The following is a 19,532-nucleotide window of genomic DNA, read 5'->3' on the forward strand; positions in this document are numbered from 1 at the left end:
TTTCAAATGTTTGGGTCAAAATTGATAGCTTAATAATTAACAGTCCAGACTGCTAATACACTGATAGGGTTATGTACGTATTCCTCATGGGGAAAATCAACATTTCATATTCGTTTCATGTTCAAAAGTCTATACTGAACTATTTAGACTTAAATTTTTAAGCAATTGTTTTTGTATTAACAAAAAACTGCAGGCTGGGGTTCTTTTGTACAGACTGATGTTTATAATGATGCCTTTAATGTTTTCACTTGACTATCGAATTAAATGTAAAATTTAGCACAGACACAGGGTGCTTGTCCCAACCAGGATGAAGGAGATTGACAATAACTTTAGGTGCCACTAGCGTGGACACAGATGCCTAATCTTATTTGAACGAAAGCTTCTTGGAGGATTCTTTTTGTCGTCATCATCAGGAGACTGATGAAAAAATATAGCTGCGTTTGTCCTGGTCTGAACCATCTGCACTATCCCATTTGCAGATGACTTCATTTTTGGTCCACCCCTGTGAGTGTACTTGTAAACAGTCAGTGTGTTGGTATACCAGCAAACATTAGCTTGTCTGAACTGGTATCAAAATAATAAAAAAAAGGTGCTGCATTTTTAAAAAATACTTATTTAATTCCACTCTCATCCTAATTGTGTAATGTTAATTTATCCACACTCACAACCTTCATTTAAACAAGCTCTTATGATTTCTGACTCACTGTTTGAGCCTCTTCTCTTTCACCTTGTGTTTTATTGTCCATTTCCACTGAGGTATTTCATGTGGACTTTTGTGTTTCAGATCTCTTCTTCTCTCCACCTTTCATCCACCCACTTCTCCTGTTAGTTACCAACTCAACTTTGAGCTTTAATTCCCTGTGAATCCTTCATTACCTTTCATAGTCATTCTAATTTTCAATCTGCTGAACATTTTTGCACTCAAAGGCTTTTGCTGACTCCCCTGTAAGTGTTTTGATCAAGTACCTGAGGGGAATTTAGTGATGAATGAGTGCTCTTTTGAGGTCTGCTTCATATTGGCAGCACCTGCTGTCTTATAAGCTATCTAATGTGATAGAATGGAGCCTGGTGGCACCAAGAAAATCCTGTCAGCTGAGATGGGAGAGGCACATTGCAGTGTCCCTTCGGCCAGTGTTAAACCCCTTTGAGGCCAACATTATATAGTGGGGTACTGCTGGGCCACATGGAGAAATGACTGCATACCCTATTGTTATCTTTTGTTATTTTTTAATGTGACTGAGAAGGTGTTTACTGGTGTTTGTTGGTTTAATAACCCTGATTGCAGTTTGCATCTCATATCTGCTGAGGGCAACTTTCTGACTGTCGAGTCGGTTACACAAAGAATATGAATACTGTGTACAAAAGAGGAGGAAACTTTTTGTTTCTTTTACAAGACATTATCATAGACATACACATTAACTAAGTGAAGATAGTCACATAGATTAATAAAAAAAAAAAAAAGCAATAAATTTTGACTGTTAATAAGTATGGATTGATAAAAGCATGTCATGTTATCAGTATATGGTCATAAACATTCATTTAACAGATACATTCTTCAAAGTCATGAGGCCATGTTTTAAATCAAGGAAGCTGCTGTGGTGATTTGGACTGCGTAAACCACCTGAGTGTACTGCATTACAAAGCATCTATATACAAATTATAGCAAAGATCTTTTCGACAAGGCTCTTTACAAATCACTTTACAAAATGTACCACTTTTACATTTCCACCTGTTGTGTTATCTTACACAAGCTCAAAGGAAAATCTATTTTAAAACTTTCTTATACATTGTTGTAGCACTTCATCAGACTGGAGAACATTTAAAATCACTTTACATGCCATGATCTGCTGTTTAATCACCCATGAAGACTTTTCATCTTCCAGGCTTTAGTAAATTGTTAAATGAGAAAAAGAAGACACATATTATACAGTTTACATCGTGTGAGAACTCACTTCTCTCGTTTGTCAGTGGAAAACCATGTCTCCTAAAGATAAGTGTGAAGCCTTGGGCTAGCTTACAGTGGAAGCTACTTGTATAGAAGCAGGACTAGTGAAAATGAATGTTTTTGTTGCCATAAATATGGCTGCAAAAAGCATGATTGCTATTGGTAAATTAGACAAATTTATAATAACGTTTTGTGTTTACAGCCACAGCAAAAGATAGCATTGTATGCTTAATCAGTGCAACATATGTAACTATAGCTGGTGACTGAAAACATGTGGATAACACTGCTGGAAAATGGTGCACAGTTCACATGGCCCAGAAAGTGACTGCTAACATGTTTATTTATACATTAACAGGCAGCTTTCTTTGTGTATGCACCAGACCTAAACAGACCTGTAAAAACCTTTTGCGTTGCTACCTTATAGGACCCCCCCACACCCCCTAATACACATTTCTGATGGTCCTACAGATTAAACAGTGCTGATCATTTAACAGTGAAATACATTCAACAAGATCAGAGACTGATACATATTTTGGAAATATAAATTGTCTCACAATCACAAAAAAAAGCAAAGGCTGTGCACCACAAAGATTCACAAGAATACTCACAGGGACTGTTGACTCACCCCATTGATCCCAAACACAGCATTGATTTGAATATAAAAGTGCCCACTGGGGATTTTGACAACTTATAACAGTAACCCACGACATCTTCATGTAACGTGACTAAAAGCATACCCAAAAGCATGACACTTGGCCTGCATAGCACATGCAAAAATCTCTTCCACACACATGCACATACACACTGCACCTCTGCCTCTGTCTTAATGAGTACAGAGCTGTGCCGCAAATTCTACAGTGCTTTCTTTGTCATCCAGAATATAAATGCAGTATAAGGCATTTGTAGATGTGCGTGACATTTATACGTGAGCACACAGGCGTGCGTGTCTGTTTTTGATTGATATCCTGTAAGCATTTCAGGCCAGTGACTTTTGCACTTCACCAGTTTTGCTTTTCAATTGTTTTCTATGAATAGTGTGTGGCACTTGCTGAAATAACCGAACAAGACAAGTAACTGAGCAAATTGTATTTAAAAGAAAGCGTTTTATGCATATGGAGCGTTTATGGCTCGTGCTTTTTTAATCATCCTTTTTGATTCCAGTCAAATAAAGGCAAGTGCTCACCACAATTTTGCATCGCCCTGACAGAAATTAGGGCCTTTACGTGAGTAATGTAGATCCACGACTAATAGCTTTATTCATTACGCCAGCCATTTAGGCCATGCATTCAAAAGCTGATTGTAGACTCTGTCCAGCCGTTTGAGCCATCTCCCTTCACAGTGCTCGCTGTGCGACCCCGTGGCGGCAGGCTGTCGGTCAGGCCGAAGAGGCGCGCCGCTGCACCCCGGTATTTCCACGACATGGTGTTATAGAGGATGGGATTGATGGCAGCACTCAAGTAAAAGAGAACCACTGACACCAAGCTACAGTACTCGGATAACAACGACAGCAACGGGGAAGGAGCATCCAGAGAGCGGAACTGCAAGTAGCGACCCACATGGAAAGGCAACCAACACAGGACAAAGGCCAGCACAACAACCACTTTTGGAAAAAAAAAACATAAAAAGGAGCAGGGGTTAGTCAAAGGAGATGCTGATTAACATTTTCTACCTAAACATATATATCTTTATTTGGACATTTGAACTGATATCACTTTAATATGAACACAGTTTAAAGCCCTAAGGTGTCTTTCATGTGTCGACAACTCAAACTCGAATCATGTAAGAACTTTAGAATTTTTGCATAATTTGCGCGTTCTGGAAACTTACCCAGCATCTTTATGGTCTGCCTGTTGCTCTTATCCCTGTGAGACACGCGGTTGCTCATGTTCGTCTCCCGGTGCCTTTGCCACAGCCGACGGCCTATCAGGCCGTAGAGCACTGTCAGACAGAACACGGGCATGAAGAAGAAAACGGAGCTCAGCCACACCATGGCCCCCATCAGACCGGATTGCACAGCATAGTGCGTCATCTTACACTCTCGGGTGTCCTCAGCCTCCAGGAATAAGTTAGACTCATTCATCCACGAACTGAAGTTTAGTGGCCCCATGGTGTCCTGCTCTACTCCCACCATGACAAACACAGGGCCTGCGCTCAAAAGGGACACTGTCCATAACAGACAAATCAAGGCTCTTACGCGCCTTTTGGTTACCAGAGCCTTGGCGCGCAATGGGAAACAGATCGCCAGGTAGCGCTCTACTGACAGGGCGGTGATGCTGAGGATGGTGGAGTAAGTGCTTGATTCTGACACAAACTGAAAGAGTTTGCAGAGCGCGTCTCCAAAGCGCCAGGGCCTGTATCTCCACATGCGGTAGAGGTCAAGTGGCATGCAAAGGAAAATGAGTAGATCGGATACCGCCATGCTGCACAGGTACAGATTGGTGGTCGTGCGCATGTCCCGGTACTTGCTGACCACCAAAATGGTCATAACATTCCCGGCCACCCCTATCAGAAACAGCAGTGTGCAGGCGACGGTGATGGCCGTTAGGAGAGGAATTGAATAATAATTGAGAGGGGGCGGGGAAGGGTCAGCTTTGCTTATGGTATTGTTGGTCTCCTCCCAGGTGCAGTTATGGTGGAGGCACTCCAGTTGGCTGGGCCAGGAGGGCATTGTTGCCTCTGGGTTATTCTCCCGGCCGCACCTGACCCTGACTGCTGATGTCACCCTGGATCTGGGACTCCTCATGCCCCTCGATGCCGCACTCACCTGCGTTATTCATTGTTTGATTTCCGGAGTTAAGAAAAACGTGTAACGGAGGAGATCAGGCGTGAACACAAGTAATATCCTTAGTGGTGCAAGCAATCCTGTGTAGCCTAACACTTCTTTACTTTGAAGATCAAACACGACATAGACGGTGTTGAACAGACTATAACAGAAATATGAGGCCATCTCAGATCGATCCGAATTATCCACCCCATCTTCATAACGCACACTAAAGTGTTCCAAAAGTACCTGAAGAGTAGGAGTGATGGTTACAAAATGCATTACATCCGGATATTCGCAAGCTATAAATCGCCAGCCGAAATTTTTTGGGGATGTATACTCCAATAAAAACGGATATGACAGAAAATAAAAACAGATCTAGTATTTAAAAATCTAACATTTAAGCGCATCTTATCTTCTCCATCTTTAAAAAAAATATTTGTGAAACCCACCAGAAGCCCGAGGTCCTTCATGCGCTAAGAAGCCCCAAAGAGTCCCCATCAGCGGCAGCAAGTCCCCGCGTTTTCACAAAATAAAAAGCAAAATATTGGATCGGTTGACGAGTTGCATCTGGCAGCATGTGATGGTGAGTCAGACTCAGGGTCATAATGATGCGGCAGCAGCAAAAAAACATCTGTCCTGCAAATGACAGTGGCTCAGCCAAACACAAACGGGCAAATAACAACTAGCGTGAAAACAATCACTGTCTGACGGAAGGGAGACAGTTTAATAAAACTCACAAACACCACGAAAGAACGATGCATTGTCAATGGAATAAAAAAATCTAAGAGTCCAAATGGTTAAAGAAGAAATATCAGTCAAGACCGATGAAAAAAATCCACCTTAACACCAGACTTCTGTTCTGCTCCTGTAGTTATGGTGCATATCCAGTGTGTGGATCATGATTCCCGGTGCGCAAAACATCTTACCCAAGTGAAGTGGTTGTGTTGTGGGGGTCTGCTCTGAGTGTGATGCTGCAACACCACCTACCGGTACTGTTGCAGTGATTGGTAGCGGTTTCAGCATTTTAAGCAATTATGCCTTTTGTGTTTACCACCAGCCAATGAGAAAGAGTATTCCTCATTAGCATTTGGAGAATAAGTCGACTCTCTCTCTGTTTTATGATGTGATGGACCAAGAAGACAAGGAAAGTCAGGCAAGGGTTAAAGTCCATAAAACAAACTTGGTTAAATTATACAAAAAATAAAATAAAATAAATAAAAATACAATAAATATTGAGCCCATAAAAGAGGTCAAAGTAACAGAACTCTACTCAAAAGCTGGCAACAAACACTAACCTACCTAAATGAGACAAAAGGGAAACTTAAAAAGTGGCTGATCAGCCCACAAAGACACAAAAAGGGTTAGAACGCGCCAAAACCTAACTGAAACTAACATAATAAATTCCATTTCCCACCCATGATCCAGAGTTGTCGTGTGATCCAATTTTCAAGTCTTCACATAGGCTTTCTCCGCCCGTTTTCCACCTCTTAGCTCATCAACCAAGGGCCTGGAAGCAGCTGCTGCTGAGGTCTCAATTGTCATGCGCCCTAGAAATATGGTTTATAATAAATGACCCCTTTGCACAAAGCAGAAAAAGACACTTTCTTTTCTGGTTGCCCATTACCTATTTAACTTTCACAATATATTATATGTTGCCCTAAGAACTGGCACGATAACTGGCCATTCTGCCTTATATTAAAATACAATAAACAAAACAAAAACGCAGGTAACACTAACAGAATAATTGATAACGATCTTGTGCATTTTCAGATTGCCATTAAAAATTTACCCCCTGATATGTTCAGTGCTGTATAAACATTCTCTAGTTTGGACAACAATGTACATTATACCATTTCCCACAACGAAATAACATCTATTTCTTCACTGAAATGTTCAGAATCTAAGAATACATGAATTTGAATAAACATGTGTTACTTTACAACAATCTCACCTACAAACCTACTTTGCAAAAACAATTTAAAGCTTATACTTAATTGCTACTTCTTAAATGGTTAAGAAAATAGATGGATAGATAAATAATATTTCTCAGTTTACTATATTCAGTTAAATATAGGAAACAAGTAATTTGCAAACCATTGCATTCTGTCTTTATTTACAGAAGTAACTTAGAATTTTGGGTTGTAGATCAATATACACTATGAATGGACTTCAAGTTGCCAAATCACATTTGTATAAGTTGCCTATTGGAACCAAAATGACCTCCAAACTTGTGGGGCTTGTCACAAAAAGCCCAACAACATAACTTAGCCTTCACCATAATTTCTGGGCACGTTCTGGCATCTCTGCTCTACTAACTAACAATGGAGAGTGTAAGTCAGCAGTATAAGAAATGCAGTGAGTGAATGTATGTGTGCAAACGCCCAAAAAGGTGGATGGAAGGCAGACCAATCACCACAATGCAGTTTTTCCGGCCCCGGCCCCACTGAACTGGTTGGTCTAAACTAATTACATATTTACTCTAGGGTAGGTTAGGATTGCCTCGATAAGAGTGAGAGGCTTATCACCATTTTTAATGACATATAATTAAGATATATCAGATTATTTTCCTTTTGTCTTAAGCAAAAACAAAAATAAAATAGCAAAAATCACACCTTTGACTGGCAGCATAGTTCTGTTTTTCCTGCACGGATGAGATTCTCATGTTTCAATTGGTGTTATCTCTCTGCCCTTTGCTCAGTGCTTACCAGCTGACACCGTTTATGACCACTGAATTATGATGTGTGTGTGTTTAAGCGAGGAGACGAAGCCGGTTAGTTAGAAATGACTTGAGAAAGACTGATCTTGCTGTCGTTAGCTTTCGGGACAGCCGTGCTTTGAAGGTTTCCGGTATGTATCTGTCATCATTTGATATAGACGTGTGTACAGACCATTGGATGCGTGTGTTTACACATGCAAGTGCGTATTTGTACAATGGTCTAAAGCACAACTTTAGACATTTGTACTGCACAGTCAAACGTCGTGGTTTGGTGTGCCCATAACAACTGAAGTAATGCCAAATAACAGACTGACTCACTATTTACATGGACAAAATTGGATTGTTTCTAAGACAACACGAGTTAACAGCAAAACTGGTTGTATTACCTGTTATGTCATGTTTTTATTTTAGTGTCGGGATTGATTTAATTTCTCAGATGCGTTTCTTTTTAGTAGAGTTGAAAATGTGTGTTATTTATTTAGAAAAAGACAGTTCTCATCTATTTTTATTTGAAAATGAAGCACATTTAGCATCCTTCATGTGTCAAGTGCACGTGGTAAATGTGGTTACATTTTTATCTGCAATGTTAACTGAGAAAGTGTTTCCAGGGTGTGGTCGATTTCAGGTTAAAGTCCCTATCAAACCCATAATATACACTCTCGAGAACTACTGGCTTTACTCGGCCTGCACAGAGGTGCAGTACATCAATTATTCCACTAGATGGAAGAAGAGATCGCTTTCCTTTTAGTTTGAAGGCAAAACATACGGAGTATAAGTTGTATTTATACACCAAGTTTAAGTGAAGACACAGCCAAATCAAATGCCTAACTATTTTTCTTTTTTTTTCTTCTTATTTTTAAATATTTAGTATAACACCCAAGTGACATGTGCAATGATACACAGAGAGATGAGCTATAAATAATGGAAAGCAAGAAAAATAAACAAATAACAGAGAATGAGTAAAAGTGAGAAGTGATGAGATAATAGGCAGAGTCAGTGTCAAAGAATTTCCCAAGTGTACTCCTCCTACTTCAGCACAAGTCCAGCACTATTTTTTATCCAATGAGAAAAGGCTATGGGAAGAGTCTCTTTTTGTGATTGGCCTAGAGTTTGTGTGACCCCTCCCTTCCTGAGGAGTTGGAGAGAGTTCACTGTTAGTTTTTTTTCCCAGCCACACTTACAGAAGTGCAGACTAGAAGGAGCTGTCTGCTGTCGCCGCTGCTGCTGCTGTGCAATTCTTTGTCTGCTTAGGCGTCTTAGTTGCTTTAGTTTTGCCCAACATTGAGTAAAGCCAGGTGGATCAGACTAAGCAACATGTGGACTGCACGTCCACAGAAAGAGCAGGTTGGTAATGTGTCCCTCTGACTCTCTGTTTGTTTTTGTGTCTGCTCTGTTCTATTTGCGTCCAGGGGCTTTGGGAGATATGTGTCTGTGACACTCTTTGGCTTTGGGTTATCACTGGAATCATGGACAAGAAATGTACAGTGGATTATACTGGAGTACTGCTGAACAAGTTGGATTAGTTCTTTTTGAGCTGCAGCAGAGCAAATACGTGGTTAATGTGCATCACTGTTTCTGTTCCTTGTCACAAAATGATATATGCTGTACTAAGATTTAGTCACAAGTAAAGTGTAAAATGTAAAGAGTGGCTGCTATAGTGAGGTGTGAAGATGAATCTCCTGATCTTTTTGTTGGTTACTTTGTACCAGTGTAATGCTGTGACAAATAATGTTTTACCTGTTGCATAAGACTTCACAGGTGTGCGTGTGTGCATGTCTGTTTGTGTGTTGGCCTGATGTCCCCTTTCTCATGCCTTGTGGGAAAACTGGTTGCTGCAGCTGGAATGTCATGGGAAGACTGCAGATATTTTTTTTCCTGCTGTTCGCCCATAGAAAACCAGCCCCCTCCCCTCTGCAGTTCTTCTGTTGTCTTTGCAACAGATATACTGGATACTGACCTCTGGCATTCAATGACCTCAATACTTTTTGTTGTGGTGCCAGCATTATTAAACAGTAAACTTTATTACTGTTATTCCTGCCTGAGGCTTTAAATGCATGCGTTTAAGTTTATCGACCTAAGTCTATGTGTTTTCTTGCTGTGCTTGCTGTGTGATGTATTTGTTATTAAATATTTGTTGGACAGTAAGAAAAATACTGAGCTGACGATTTCTTGGGTACGATCTTTGCTATAACCACCCACCATTCTTTTAAAGTAAAAAAGTAGCATAATAAGTTTTGCATCATTGCAGTTTGCTGCTTAGAAGAGACAGGGGGGATCAGTGTTGTTAGCAAGGTTCTCAGATTTAGTACTACAAATTAAATCCAGATGTGAACTTCTGGCTTGTGTAATACCAGACAATGTGCCACCATCAAATATTATTTTGGGCTTTCCAACTACGATTTAAAATATATCTCTATAATTAAAGCATTATAGATATATATATTCTTATTTATATATATATATATATATATATATATATATGTATATATATATATATATATATATATATATATATATATATTCTTTTCCAAATTCTCACAGTTTTCATTGACTTTTCAAGAGCAAGTCTGTAGACGAGCTATTTCAATGTATTTGAAATGAACCAGGAGACCAACCTGTTGCTGCTGTTCTCCACGATGTACATTTCCCCGCGTTCACTGGGCCATTTGACACTCATACTACATCATACAGTACAACACATCTGCACCTAAGATGTTTGCATTCATATTGTGTCTATTTTTGAACATAGTGCTTCCTTTCTAAAGCACTAAATTATATTTTGCATGCACCAACCCTTCAATTCAAGAACTTAGAGATCCTCTATACTTTTTTCCTACCACTGTAATCATGAGTCACTTCAGTGGTCTGGCGCAAGTTAAACTTTAGTAGTTTCCAGCCTCGGACTTGGCCACACTGGTCGAGCCGAATCAGGCTTGGCTGAAACAGAGAGAGGGAGCAGTTCTCTCACTCCCTCAGTACAATGATGCCTTGTGTTACCATCAGCCGAACGACACTCTGGCAATGATGACGATTGCTCGCTCTCTTTTTCTGGCATCTACTGTATGTCTTGCTTTCTCTGCCGCTCTGACCATCCCAATCCCCCTATCCATGGTGTTAAGGATTAGATAATAGGCAGCTTTAGTGTGGGCAGAGAAAAAGAGGTGTCACAGACCTCTCTCATTGCTTCCCTCCCTCCCTTCTTCTCTCTATCTTTGTACCATCTGTGCCACGAGGAGCTTGGCACTGTTCAGTCTATAAATGCCAAGCTACATTTATGTTACCTTTGTTGCGCTGCTATATACGTACCATGGCGTGTGACTTGTAGTCTCTAATGCAAAAATGCCGTTTACATGCATTGTATATTTAAAAAAGTTTCAGTCAATCACTGTGTTTGCCACAGCACTTCATAAATGTCAGACTGGCTATCGCACAGGAATCTAGGATAGATGGTACATTTCACAAACTACCTATTTTTCCTCACACTTAATGGATAATCCGTGACAGCACCTCTGCTGAGGTTGACATGTTCAGTCCGCCTCCAGTGTTCCTTTCAATGATTTGACACTTTAAAACATGTATTGCAAGCGGATTTATTATAGAGGGAGAAAAGTAGGAGTACTGGATGCCAATGTAAGGTGGACAAATATGCTGAGGTCAACTGGTAGAAATGCATTTTTAAGTAGTGCTTCTGGATTCAAGAAGCAGCTCTGAAAATGATTTTTTTTATCAACACATATATGCAGACATCAGAGTCCGTTTTAGAGGTGATTAAGAAAAGTTTTTACAGTAAAATTGTAAATAAGCAGTGATGATCGTAGTCATAGAGTTTGTTATTGTGTCAAAAACATATAATCAGCGTGTGTCATATGTCATATCTTAGTCTGCCTGAGAAGGTGATTTCCCACAATCTCCAATCTGTTTGAGGGATAGATAATATACTGATGTTTTTATACTGATTACTTTATTTCTTTATCGTAATCTACAAAACAATAATCTGTTTTCTACCACAATGCAATGGCACAGACCATAAACGGGAAATCTGTCTAAACAAAAGGTTGAATAGCAACTTTTATTCATTTTTAATTCCATGTTGCTCAGAAATCTTCATAAATACAACAAAAATGTGCAAAAAATTATATCATGATGATATTAATCTTCTTTTATAATTTGGTAGACATTAGATGAACGTGTTTTTGCATGACATTTTTGTTTTTTGTGCAAAAAGACAGGATGCATCGATTGCACTGAGCGTAATTAGTGAATGTATCAGAGAGAAGTGGGGCGCTGTATTTTTGTCTTTTGATGTGTTTAGCAGTTTCTGGTATGAACCGTGTATGTGGCTGCCCTGAAAACACAGTGTAATGGCTTTATATTGTCTTTGCTTGACCTATAATGTAAACAAAAGTGCAGTTAAGAGTCACTAATGCAAGTACCGTTCGCTGTTGAAGATTTAAAGTTTAATGAGCTATTATTAAAGCATCTTTTTGCTTCTTCAAAGCTGTTAGACACCTTAAAAGGTGATGACTTAGAGATACAATGGAGAAGTGAAAACACAAGATTTTAGAACTGGTGCATGAAATCTCCTTTGATGGTTTAAAAAATGTTTGTGTTGCATATCTAAGTCCCTTTTGCCAACAGGATGCCCTGAAGCAGCAGAATATTTTCTTTTTAGCATATTTGAACAGACGGCTCTGTTCAAAATATTTAGGTTTTGGTTTAAGCTTCATGCCGAGAACACAACCCATTTCCCAGAAGTAACCACTGCAGTGTGAGCTCCCACCCAAAACAGCACGTTGCTGTGTAAATTAGAATCATGTTTCCAGATGTGAGACACCTTAGAAAATAAGGTCTCGCTGCTTTCTGTTTCTTTTATAAGAACTTATGCACTGTATAGACCTCAAAACTGTAATCTGAAAAGGGCACTCAACACGATTTGCTCGAAAGTATCTTATTTGTAGTTATATGTAAAAGGCAAGTATCTATGTTGATTTGTCTTTCTGCAAAATATTAGGAGTGAGCCAAACTTTTAGCTGCAAAATATACAAAATATATACTTCTTGGCTGAACTTGATTTGGGACACCAGCAGCCACAGAACTGATATGGGATGCAGATATATATATATATATTTTCTGGTTGCAGATACACGTCCGCTGTGACCTTGTCTTCTTTCCCATGTGTCTCTCGTGGGTCGTTGCACTGTTACAGGAACAGGGCTGCTAGAGGCTCTGGTGCAAAGACGCTCATAAATATCTCATTTTTGCTTGTTATAAAACCACAGAGAGAAGTAAGTCATAGGTTTGTATATTTGAGCAAACTTTATGGGACCAAATTAGGGATTGTAAATGCAACGTGTGCACACAGTAGAGAAAAATGAACCATTGTTGCTCTGTGAATGAATCAATAGTACAGTATTGATAATGGATTAAATAGTTAACTATTAGTACCACTTTCTCATAACACTCTTTCAGTTTGTAGCTTATCGATTTATTAATTTTAATAAATTATTAATCTAACTATTACGGTACTTATTGAACAGGAATCTTTTGCCGCTGGCCATTTAGCTTGGATTATCAGAACCATGCGTTGTCTTGGCTGCCTTTTAGCTAGAGTAGTAACCTCTCCAAGTCTCAGCTTGAAATTGGTCATTAGACGTGGCGGCGTTGGTAGTGTTGGATAGAGGCACTTATAAAAAGGCAAACTGTCATGCATGTAACACCTCTGCGGATCATTACGACTGACTCGAGTGTGGCATCATATCTCTAATAACAAGTGTATTTTCCCCCAAAAATGTCCAATTATTTATTTCACACAATTGGGAAGAATTTTGCTATATGTTGGTTCAGATGCTCTGCAGCCCTTTTCCAGAAGGTGAGAAAAATTCTTCATTGGAGAACTTTATCTGACGAACAAAGTATTACAGACCAAGCAAGCTGTAGCTGACAATCCCACATAGGAGACGGGTCTGGCCTGGATCTGATGTCAAGCCGGCACTGCTGTTCTGACTGGTGTCATGGTAAGTGGTATGTCATCCAGATATGGCCAGGTCTCGCAATGATGGCACTGTTTATGTGATGGCATGCCACATCTGGCCCGATTGTGGTTTGGTTTTTGTGGCCCAGGCTAATTGAAAACAAGTCTGGCCCGGATCTGGCATGAAGTTGGCACTTCTGACAGATCCAGGCCATACCAATTTTGCTATGTGGGATATACACGTATATCACAAAATCTTTAGTTAAAAATTACTTTAAATTTCACATCCCCAGTAATGGATTTAGCCCTTTTTAGAATGCAAGACAGCTGATTCCTGCATGGCAAGTAAAGCGATATGTATTTAATGACTTTGTGTCACATGGTGAGAGATCAAATTTCCCATGTGTCTCATTGAAAAGATTGATGAGCGGCAACTTTACTTGTAATTCCTCTTTTTTTTCTGACTCTCTGACACACTCCTACTAATTGACATTTAAGAGGGATGCTAGCACACGATGGGAGAGGCGGGTGCACTTCTGTTGATATTTATATATAAGCAGCTCTAGCTGCTCAAGCTATCACCATGACAACAGGACAGGAAGCAGGAAGTTGGCATTTTTTTATTACAATGGAGTAGAGAGATAACTCTCAGGTTGCATATTGTAGACACAGATAACACAGACTGTGCTTTTTACATCTCAGTCTACACACACACTTTTTGACATTCTTGTTAACCTCTCTGTGGGTCAAGGTTTTTGGGAGGTCATGGACATTCTCAGAGCAGGAAATACAGCTATAGGCAGCATAAAATATTTAATCATAAAAAAGTACTACTTTCTAACAGATATACAGTGCCGTGAAAAAGGTATTTGCCCCTTCCTGATTCATTTGTTTTGTACATTTCCCACACTTAAAGTTTTGTGATGAAACAAATTTTAATGTTAAACAAAGATAACCCAGTAAATGTAGTTTGTCTCTCAAATTGAATAGCTGGTTGTGCTATTCCTGGTAGCAAGAAGTACGGTCATAAATTTTTGTGACTGGCAATGACTCCTCCACCTCACAGTTGAGGAATTTTGGCCTCTCTTCTTGACAGAAATGCTTTAATTTATCCCCGCTGGTTTATGAGTGTGAATGTGCTGTGTAATCAGATTTAAGTCTGGTTTTTGACTAGGCCATTCCAAAACCTTTATTTTCTTTCTCCTTCCTGGTGTATTTAGGACTATTATTCTGCAGTATAACCCAAGTATGCTATAGCTTCGGGGCATGAACCGACGGCCGGACATTCTCCTTCAGGATTTTCTGATAGAGAGCAGAATTCGTGGTTAGTCAATTATGGCAATTCGTGACATACAAGATGAGTCATTGATGCACTCTTGGAATAATTTTGGTTGGCCAGCCTTTCCTGGGAAGGTTCATTATTGTTCATAGTTTTGTCCATTTGTTGGTGTTGATCTTTTAGCATACTACATTTGGTCAGACAAGTTGTATATAAGTAATTTCTTAATTCAACAGGACTGACAGTAACTATAGCTGGATGTGGTTAGTGAAACTGAACCTAGCTTTCCAAAAAATGTGGTTAATTCATGATTTAACACAGGGAGCAATTACTTTTTAACAAGGAATTTTATTGTGTTTATAATAATCGTGAAACAGTGGGCACAGTTTACACTATACACTTATCTATAGTCGATGCTTTGTAGATGTAAAACCATTCATGTCGGTGGGCTATTTCTCATTCCACACTGTTGCTTTGTGCAGAATGAAGCCATGCAAAGTGAGCTTTTTATAGCCAGTGCTGACTCAGTTAACATGCTTTGCGTAGTAATGTGAGTTCAAATGAATATTGGGGCTATGTGTGTCAAGATACTGGGTCTGTGATTCAGTGCTGTGTTTTTTGATTAGTCTGTATTCTTTGAGTTAGTGTTATTCATGGGTTTGGTTCTTCTTATTGTTCTCTGTGTGTGTTATATCCTTAGTTTCTAGTCTTTAGGTTTCTGTTACGAAGCCTTCCCGTGTTCCACGTTTAATGTCATCTATGTTTGTGCATCTCCTGTGTCTCTCCAGTCATTCGTATCTCCAGGCCTCAGTGTCAAGTCTGTGTCTTTGTGAATGTCTCATGTTTCCTGTTTGACTTTGACAATCTTGCGTCCTATGTGTTTTCAGTTTTGCCTTCTCCCGGCCTCATATGGGATTACTCCCAGCTGTGCTCTCCTCCTGTGTCTCATTCCTTCATTATCTCTCTGTGTATTTAAGCCCTTTATCTTCCTCTTTTTGTTGCTGGATCGTCTGTGTGTCATTCACCGCAGTTCTCCATGTTCCACTTCTCCAAGCCCCAGGTTCTCAGGTCTTTAGTTTCTTTATACTTGTTTGTAGTTTTTTTTTAGCTTAGTCATTCTCTCCTTTGCTTTTGTTTGTATTTTGCTTGGCTGTAATAAAGGCTCACTTTAAGTCCATCACTTTCTGCGTCAGCATTTGGGTCCACACTCTCTCTCCACTCCACACATCTGTCACAGCAGACGTGACAATGTGACAGTCAATGAAAATTTAAGTAGCTATAATAGTAACCAAACTGAACCAAATCAAGCCCAAATATCAAAGAAATTATTTTTAATAGGAATAGCTTTATTTTAAATAGGAAACTAATCAAAACTCATTCATTCACTTTTATGAATAAATGGAGCGAATAAAAGTTCACAAGGACAACAGAAGCCAAGCAGACAAACAGTCACTTGAGGCAGTTGGTGACTCTTTTGATGCTTCGAGCATGTTGGATCTTGTTCTCTAGAGTGGGAATGTTTACTGTCATCTCTTTATCTCTTAGCGTACGTGCTAGTGGCATTTTAAGTAGTTTTTGCTCTGGAAGAATTTGGTGCTAGTCAGAAGAAAGTCAGAAGATCATTTCCTCTTTCAAACTTGACCACATAGGTGTCAGCCTAATGCTAAACTGCAGTTAATTGTGGGAGATTAAAAAGACTCATACACAGTTTCTATCTTTTCTTTTTTTTAATGAAATGCAGGAAGTGGTTTCATTTTTTCTCACATGCTCTAAAGAACCAGTTGACGTTATTCTGTTTCTCTGGGCGTGTGTGTTTTGAGTGTTGTTACCAACACTGCTGAATCATGAAAAGCCATAGGCAAAACAGATTCTGTCCTATTTTCTTCTGTTTGAACTTTTATTTTTATTGTTTTTCAGTCATTGTTGTTTAACTGCTGTCTCTCGAAACTTTGTTTCTGTAAAACCAAATCAGGTTTTCTGTCTGGATGTTTTTCAGATTAATGATGACTTTTTACCTGCCCTTAATGAAAAAAATCAAAATGTCAACACATTTTCTTGTCTTTTTTATGGCAGGGGCATCTGTTGTCTGAAACTAACAGGCCTTCTTACAAAGCTCTTGAGCAAACTGTATCACATTCTAGTGAAGATCATTTTTTAAAAAGAACCAAATACTTTTGTTTCTATCTAGAAATATAAAGGAAGATATTTTATACCTTAAGAGCAAATATTGGATTTACAGTGAAGCAAAGTGTAGCAAAAGTGAGAAATAATGTTTGTGACGGGTTTAGCAGGTTTTGGTGTCTCAATAATTGTTTGGTACACAAAACTGTGTCAGAACTCTCTGTGTTGAGGTAAAGTTGAAAGTAAAAGAGAGACCTGAGCACAATATCTACATAATTATTAGTCTAAACTAATTATTAGTCTTTAATACTATTCTATACTATATTTTTATAGTCTACCAAAACCTACCTGTTTTTGAACTGCACTGCCTTTGACTTCAGCAGATTCTGAGCTTTTGTATATTTATCACAAAAAACATCAATTTCCACAAATTTTTACATAAAAATCTGGTTTGCCTGCTTTTGATAATTCAGTGTATTTTGTTTTGCTTTATTTCAGAAACATTTTATTAGAAAATATTTGTTTGTAGCCCATTCAGTGAATTAAATATTTTTTTTCTGTGCAGAGTAGTGTGCAAGTGTATCATATATGACCAATATATGATAAGTGACCAATAATTTAGAAATATGAGCATATTTTCTGATTTTGATAGAATGAAAGGTATCAGCTGATTTTTTTTTTCATTTGATGATTGTGTCTGATTCAAAGTTGATTTCTACTCACAAGGTCTCTGAAGTCACAAACCACAACATGACTACACATGTTTTATTTCGCATGAATCTTTTAAAGGAGTAGTTTAGGGAGTGGAAGGGTGTTTTTTTTGTTTTTTTCTACATTAACTTATTGGTCCCATTGAACTAATTCAGGCAGAACTTTACAAGTGATTTCCTTAATAGGACCTGGCGTCCACATATGTGGACATCACATTTTGGGTTATTTAGATCAAAATACAAAATTTTGCTCTACAAGGGCCTGATATCCACTTATATCACTATACTGCTACTGTTCTATCAAATTTTTAAACGAATATCCTCATATGTGGCTCTTATTTTTCTTAAAAACAAAAATAAGGTAAAAAAAAAAGTCTGGTAATTCTTTGTTATAACATTCATCGGGCCCCAATATGCCCAAATATCAAAGAGAAATTAAATGCATGCTGTGGAAGAGTTCTGGTCTTAGGAGGTTAAAGAAAAAAACAATAGTAGTTTAAGTGCTATACCCCGTCCTGAAAAAAAAAACAAACATTCAAAATACACAATCTTATTACTGTATTGCTGAAAAATTAGGTCATTTGTTGTGCACATGTTTCATTAAAATATAAAAACTAAATTTTTTTATAGTCTCCAGGAGTAGTGACCAGCAGGTGACCAGCAGGTTGTATAATAAACAGATGGAGAAACATCGCAAATGTTGACTCTTCCAAAAAGGTCATTAGAGGTGACTAAATAGTGCTGTGAGTAGGACTGCACATACAGTAAAAGTATAGATATGGTATTGTGCAGAAGTCTGCCTCTCATTTCTTTGTGTTTCTTTATATTTATATATTTTTAATTGTATCGTTTGGCACTTTATATAGAATAGAAGAGTATTTCTGCAGCAAAAATGTGATTCCCAAAGAGATATAAGCCATGTCAGTCATATAACACTGCATGTGTGATGTGTTCTTAAAATATCTAGGAAACTGGACGGGTGGAGGACAAATGAAGTGACAGACAATAAAAAAATTCTCTAGCAGATTAAGAGTATGTGAAAATCATGTCTTTAAGAAAAAGGAACCTCTGACCCCTCAGTTGTTCACTGAAAGCTCATTGGAAAGGGTTAGGTATGAAGGGCTTAGAAGAGGCTGGTGTATGCCAAATAACACAAGAACTGCACTGAAAATTAGTGGACACAGGTCTTATAGAGTGAGTCTAAATAATGATTTATTATCATTATTTTATTTAGAGGAGTTCAGGAGAGAAGTGAACAGTAAATGTCTACCTGCGGTGCTCAAAAGCTGCTAAGACACTAAGATACATTGGTGTTCGCTTGGACATGATTTACGCTTCTTCTAAAGCTTAGCTGTTGGTAAATAAGAATACATTTATTTACCTTTCTGTTGATTTTCAGCACAAGCTGAAATACACATTTACATTATATGTGTCTGTTTTGGGGTTTGTATTCCTTGCAGTTCTTATCTGATTCACATGATAAAAAGGAAAGTCACAGTAAGGTCACTGGAAGATTAAATGTCACAAGACTGTCCTGCTCTGTGGGAGTACATATACTCTCAGGAAATGGTCATACATCTGATCTCTCTTCTAGGTGTGCCCTGCTCCAGGGTCTGACTGCTAAGCATGAGGAGTAAGGCTCAGACTGCTACCAGTAACCTCAACCTGGTGAACTCTGTAGATTCTGACAGCAGAGCGGCTCAAGACATACACGACGGTATTAAGATGGCAGATCTGGTGGAAAGCCTGGATACCCGAGAGCTGGACATAGGGGAGGGAGAAGATGTGGATTATGATGGAAACAACATAGGTAAGTTTATGGAAATGAGGAAATATATGTGCTTACCTACTGTAATTACTTATTATGTACCTGTTGCTCTCAAAATTTACAGTATTACAATAATTTCTTGTAAAGAAATCTCAAAAGCAAGAAGAAAATATTGACATAACCTACTAATTGTGGGCTCAGATAGTCTGATGGACACTCAGCAAATGTGGGGTAGGTGGTGTTAGATGAGAATGTAGC

The 19,532-nt window shown here is 38.7% G+C and overlaps 2 protein-coding genes across 2 annotated transcripts in view; one reads left to right on the plus strand and one right to left on the minus strand.

The window, feature by feature from the left end:
* Nucleotides 1-2,591: 2,591 nt before the first annotated feature.
* Nucleotides 2,592-5,277, minus strand: ghsra (growth hormone secretagogue receptor a). Its single transcript, XM_085391177.1, has 2 exons — nt 3,773-5,277; nt 2,592-3,545 (listed from the first exon to the last, which is right to left on the minus strand). Exons 1-2 carry the CDS (start codon nt 4,686-4,688, stop codon nt 3,232-3,234), a joined length of 1,230 nt encoding a protein of 409 aa, XP_085247303.1. The 5' UTR covers nt 4,689-5,277; the 3' UTR covers nt 2,592-3,231.
* Nucleotides 5,278-8,603: 3,326 nt separating this feature from the next.
* Nucleotides 8,604-19,532, plus strand: part of pld1a (phospholipase D1a) — a 31,966-nt gene continuing 21,037 nt past the window's right edge. The window contains exons 1-2 of the mRNA XM_085390817.1: nt 8,604-8,769; nt 19,101-19,316. Coding sequence (XP_085246943.1) covers nt 19,133-19,316 — 184 coding nt within the window. The 5' untranslated portion in view covers nt 8,604-8,769; nt 19,101-19,132. The remainder of the gene's footprint in view (nt 8,770-19,100; nt 19,317-19,532) is intronic.

The sequence above is a fragment of the Rhamphochromis longiceps genome, linkage group LG19 (genome assembly GCF_057381845.1).
Source record: "Rhamphochromis longiceps isolate RC_006_pf linkage group LG19, R_longiceps_female_GT1.1, whole genome shotgun sequence".
Taxonomy (NCBI): domain Eukaryota; kingdom Metazoa; phylum Chordata; class Actinopteri; order Cichliformes; family Cichlidae; genus Rhamphochromis; species Rhamphochromis longiceps.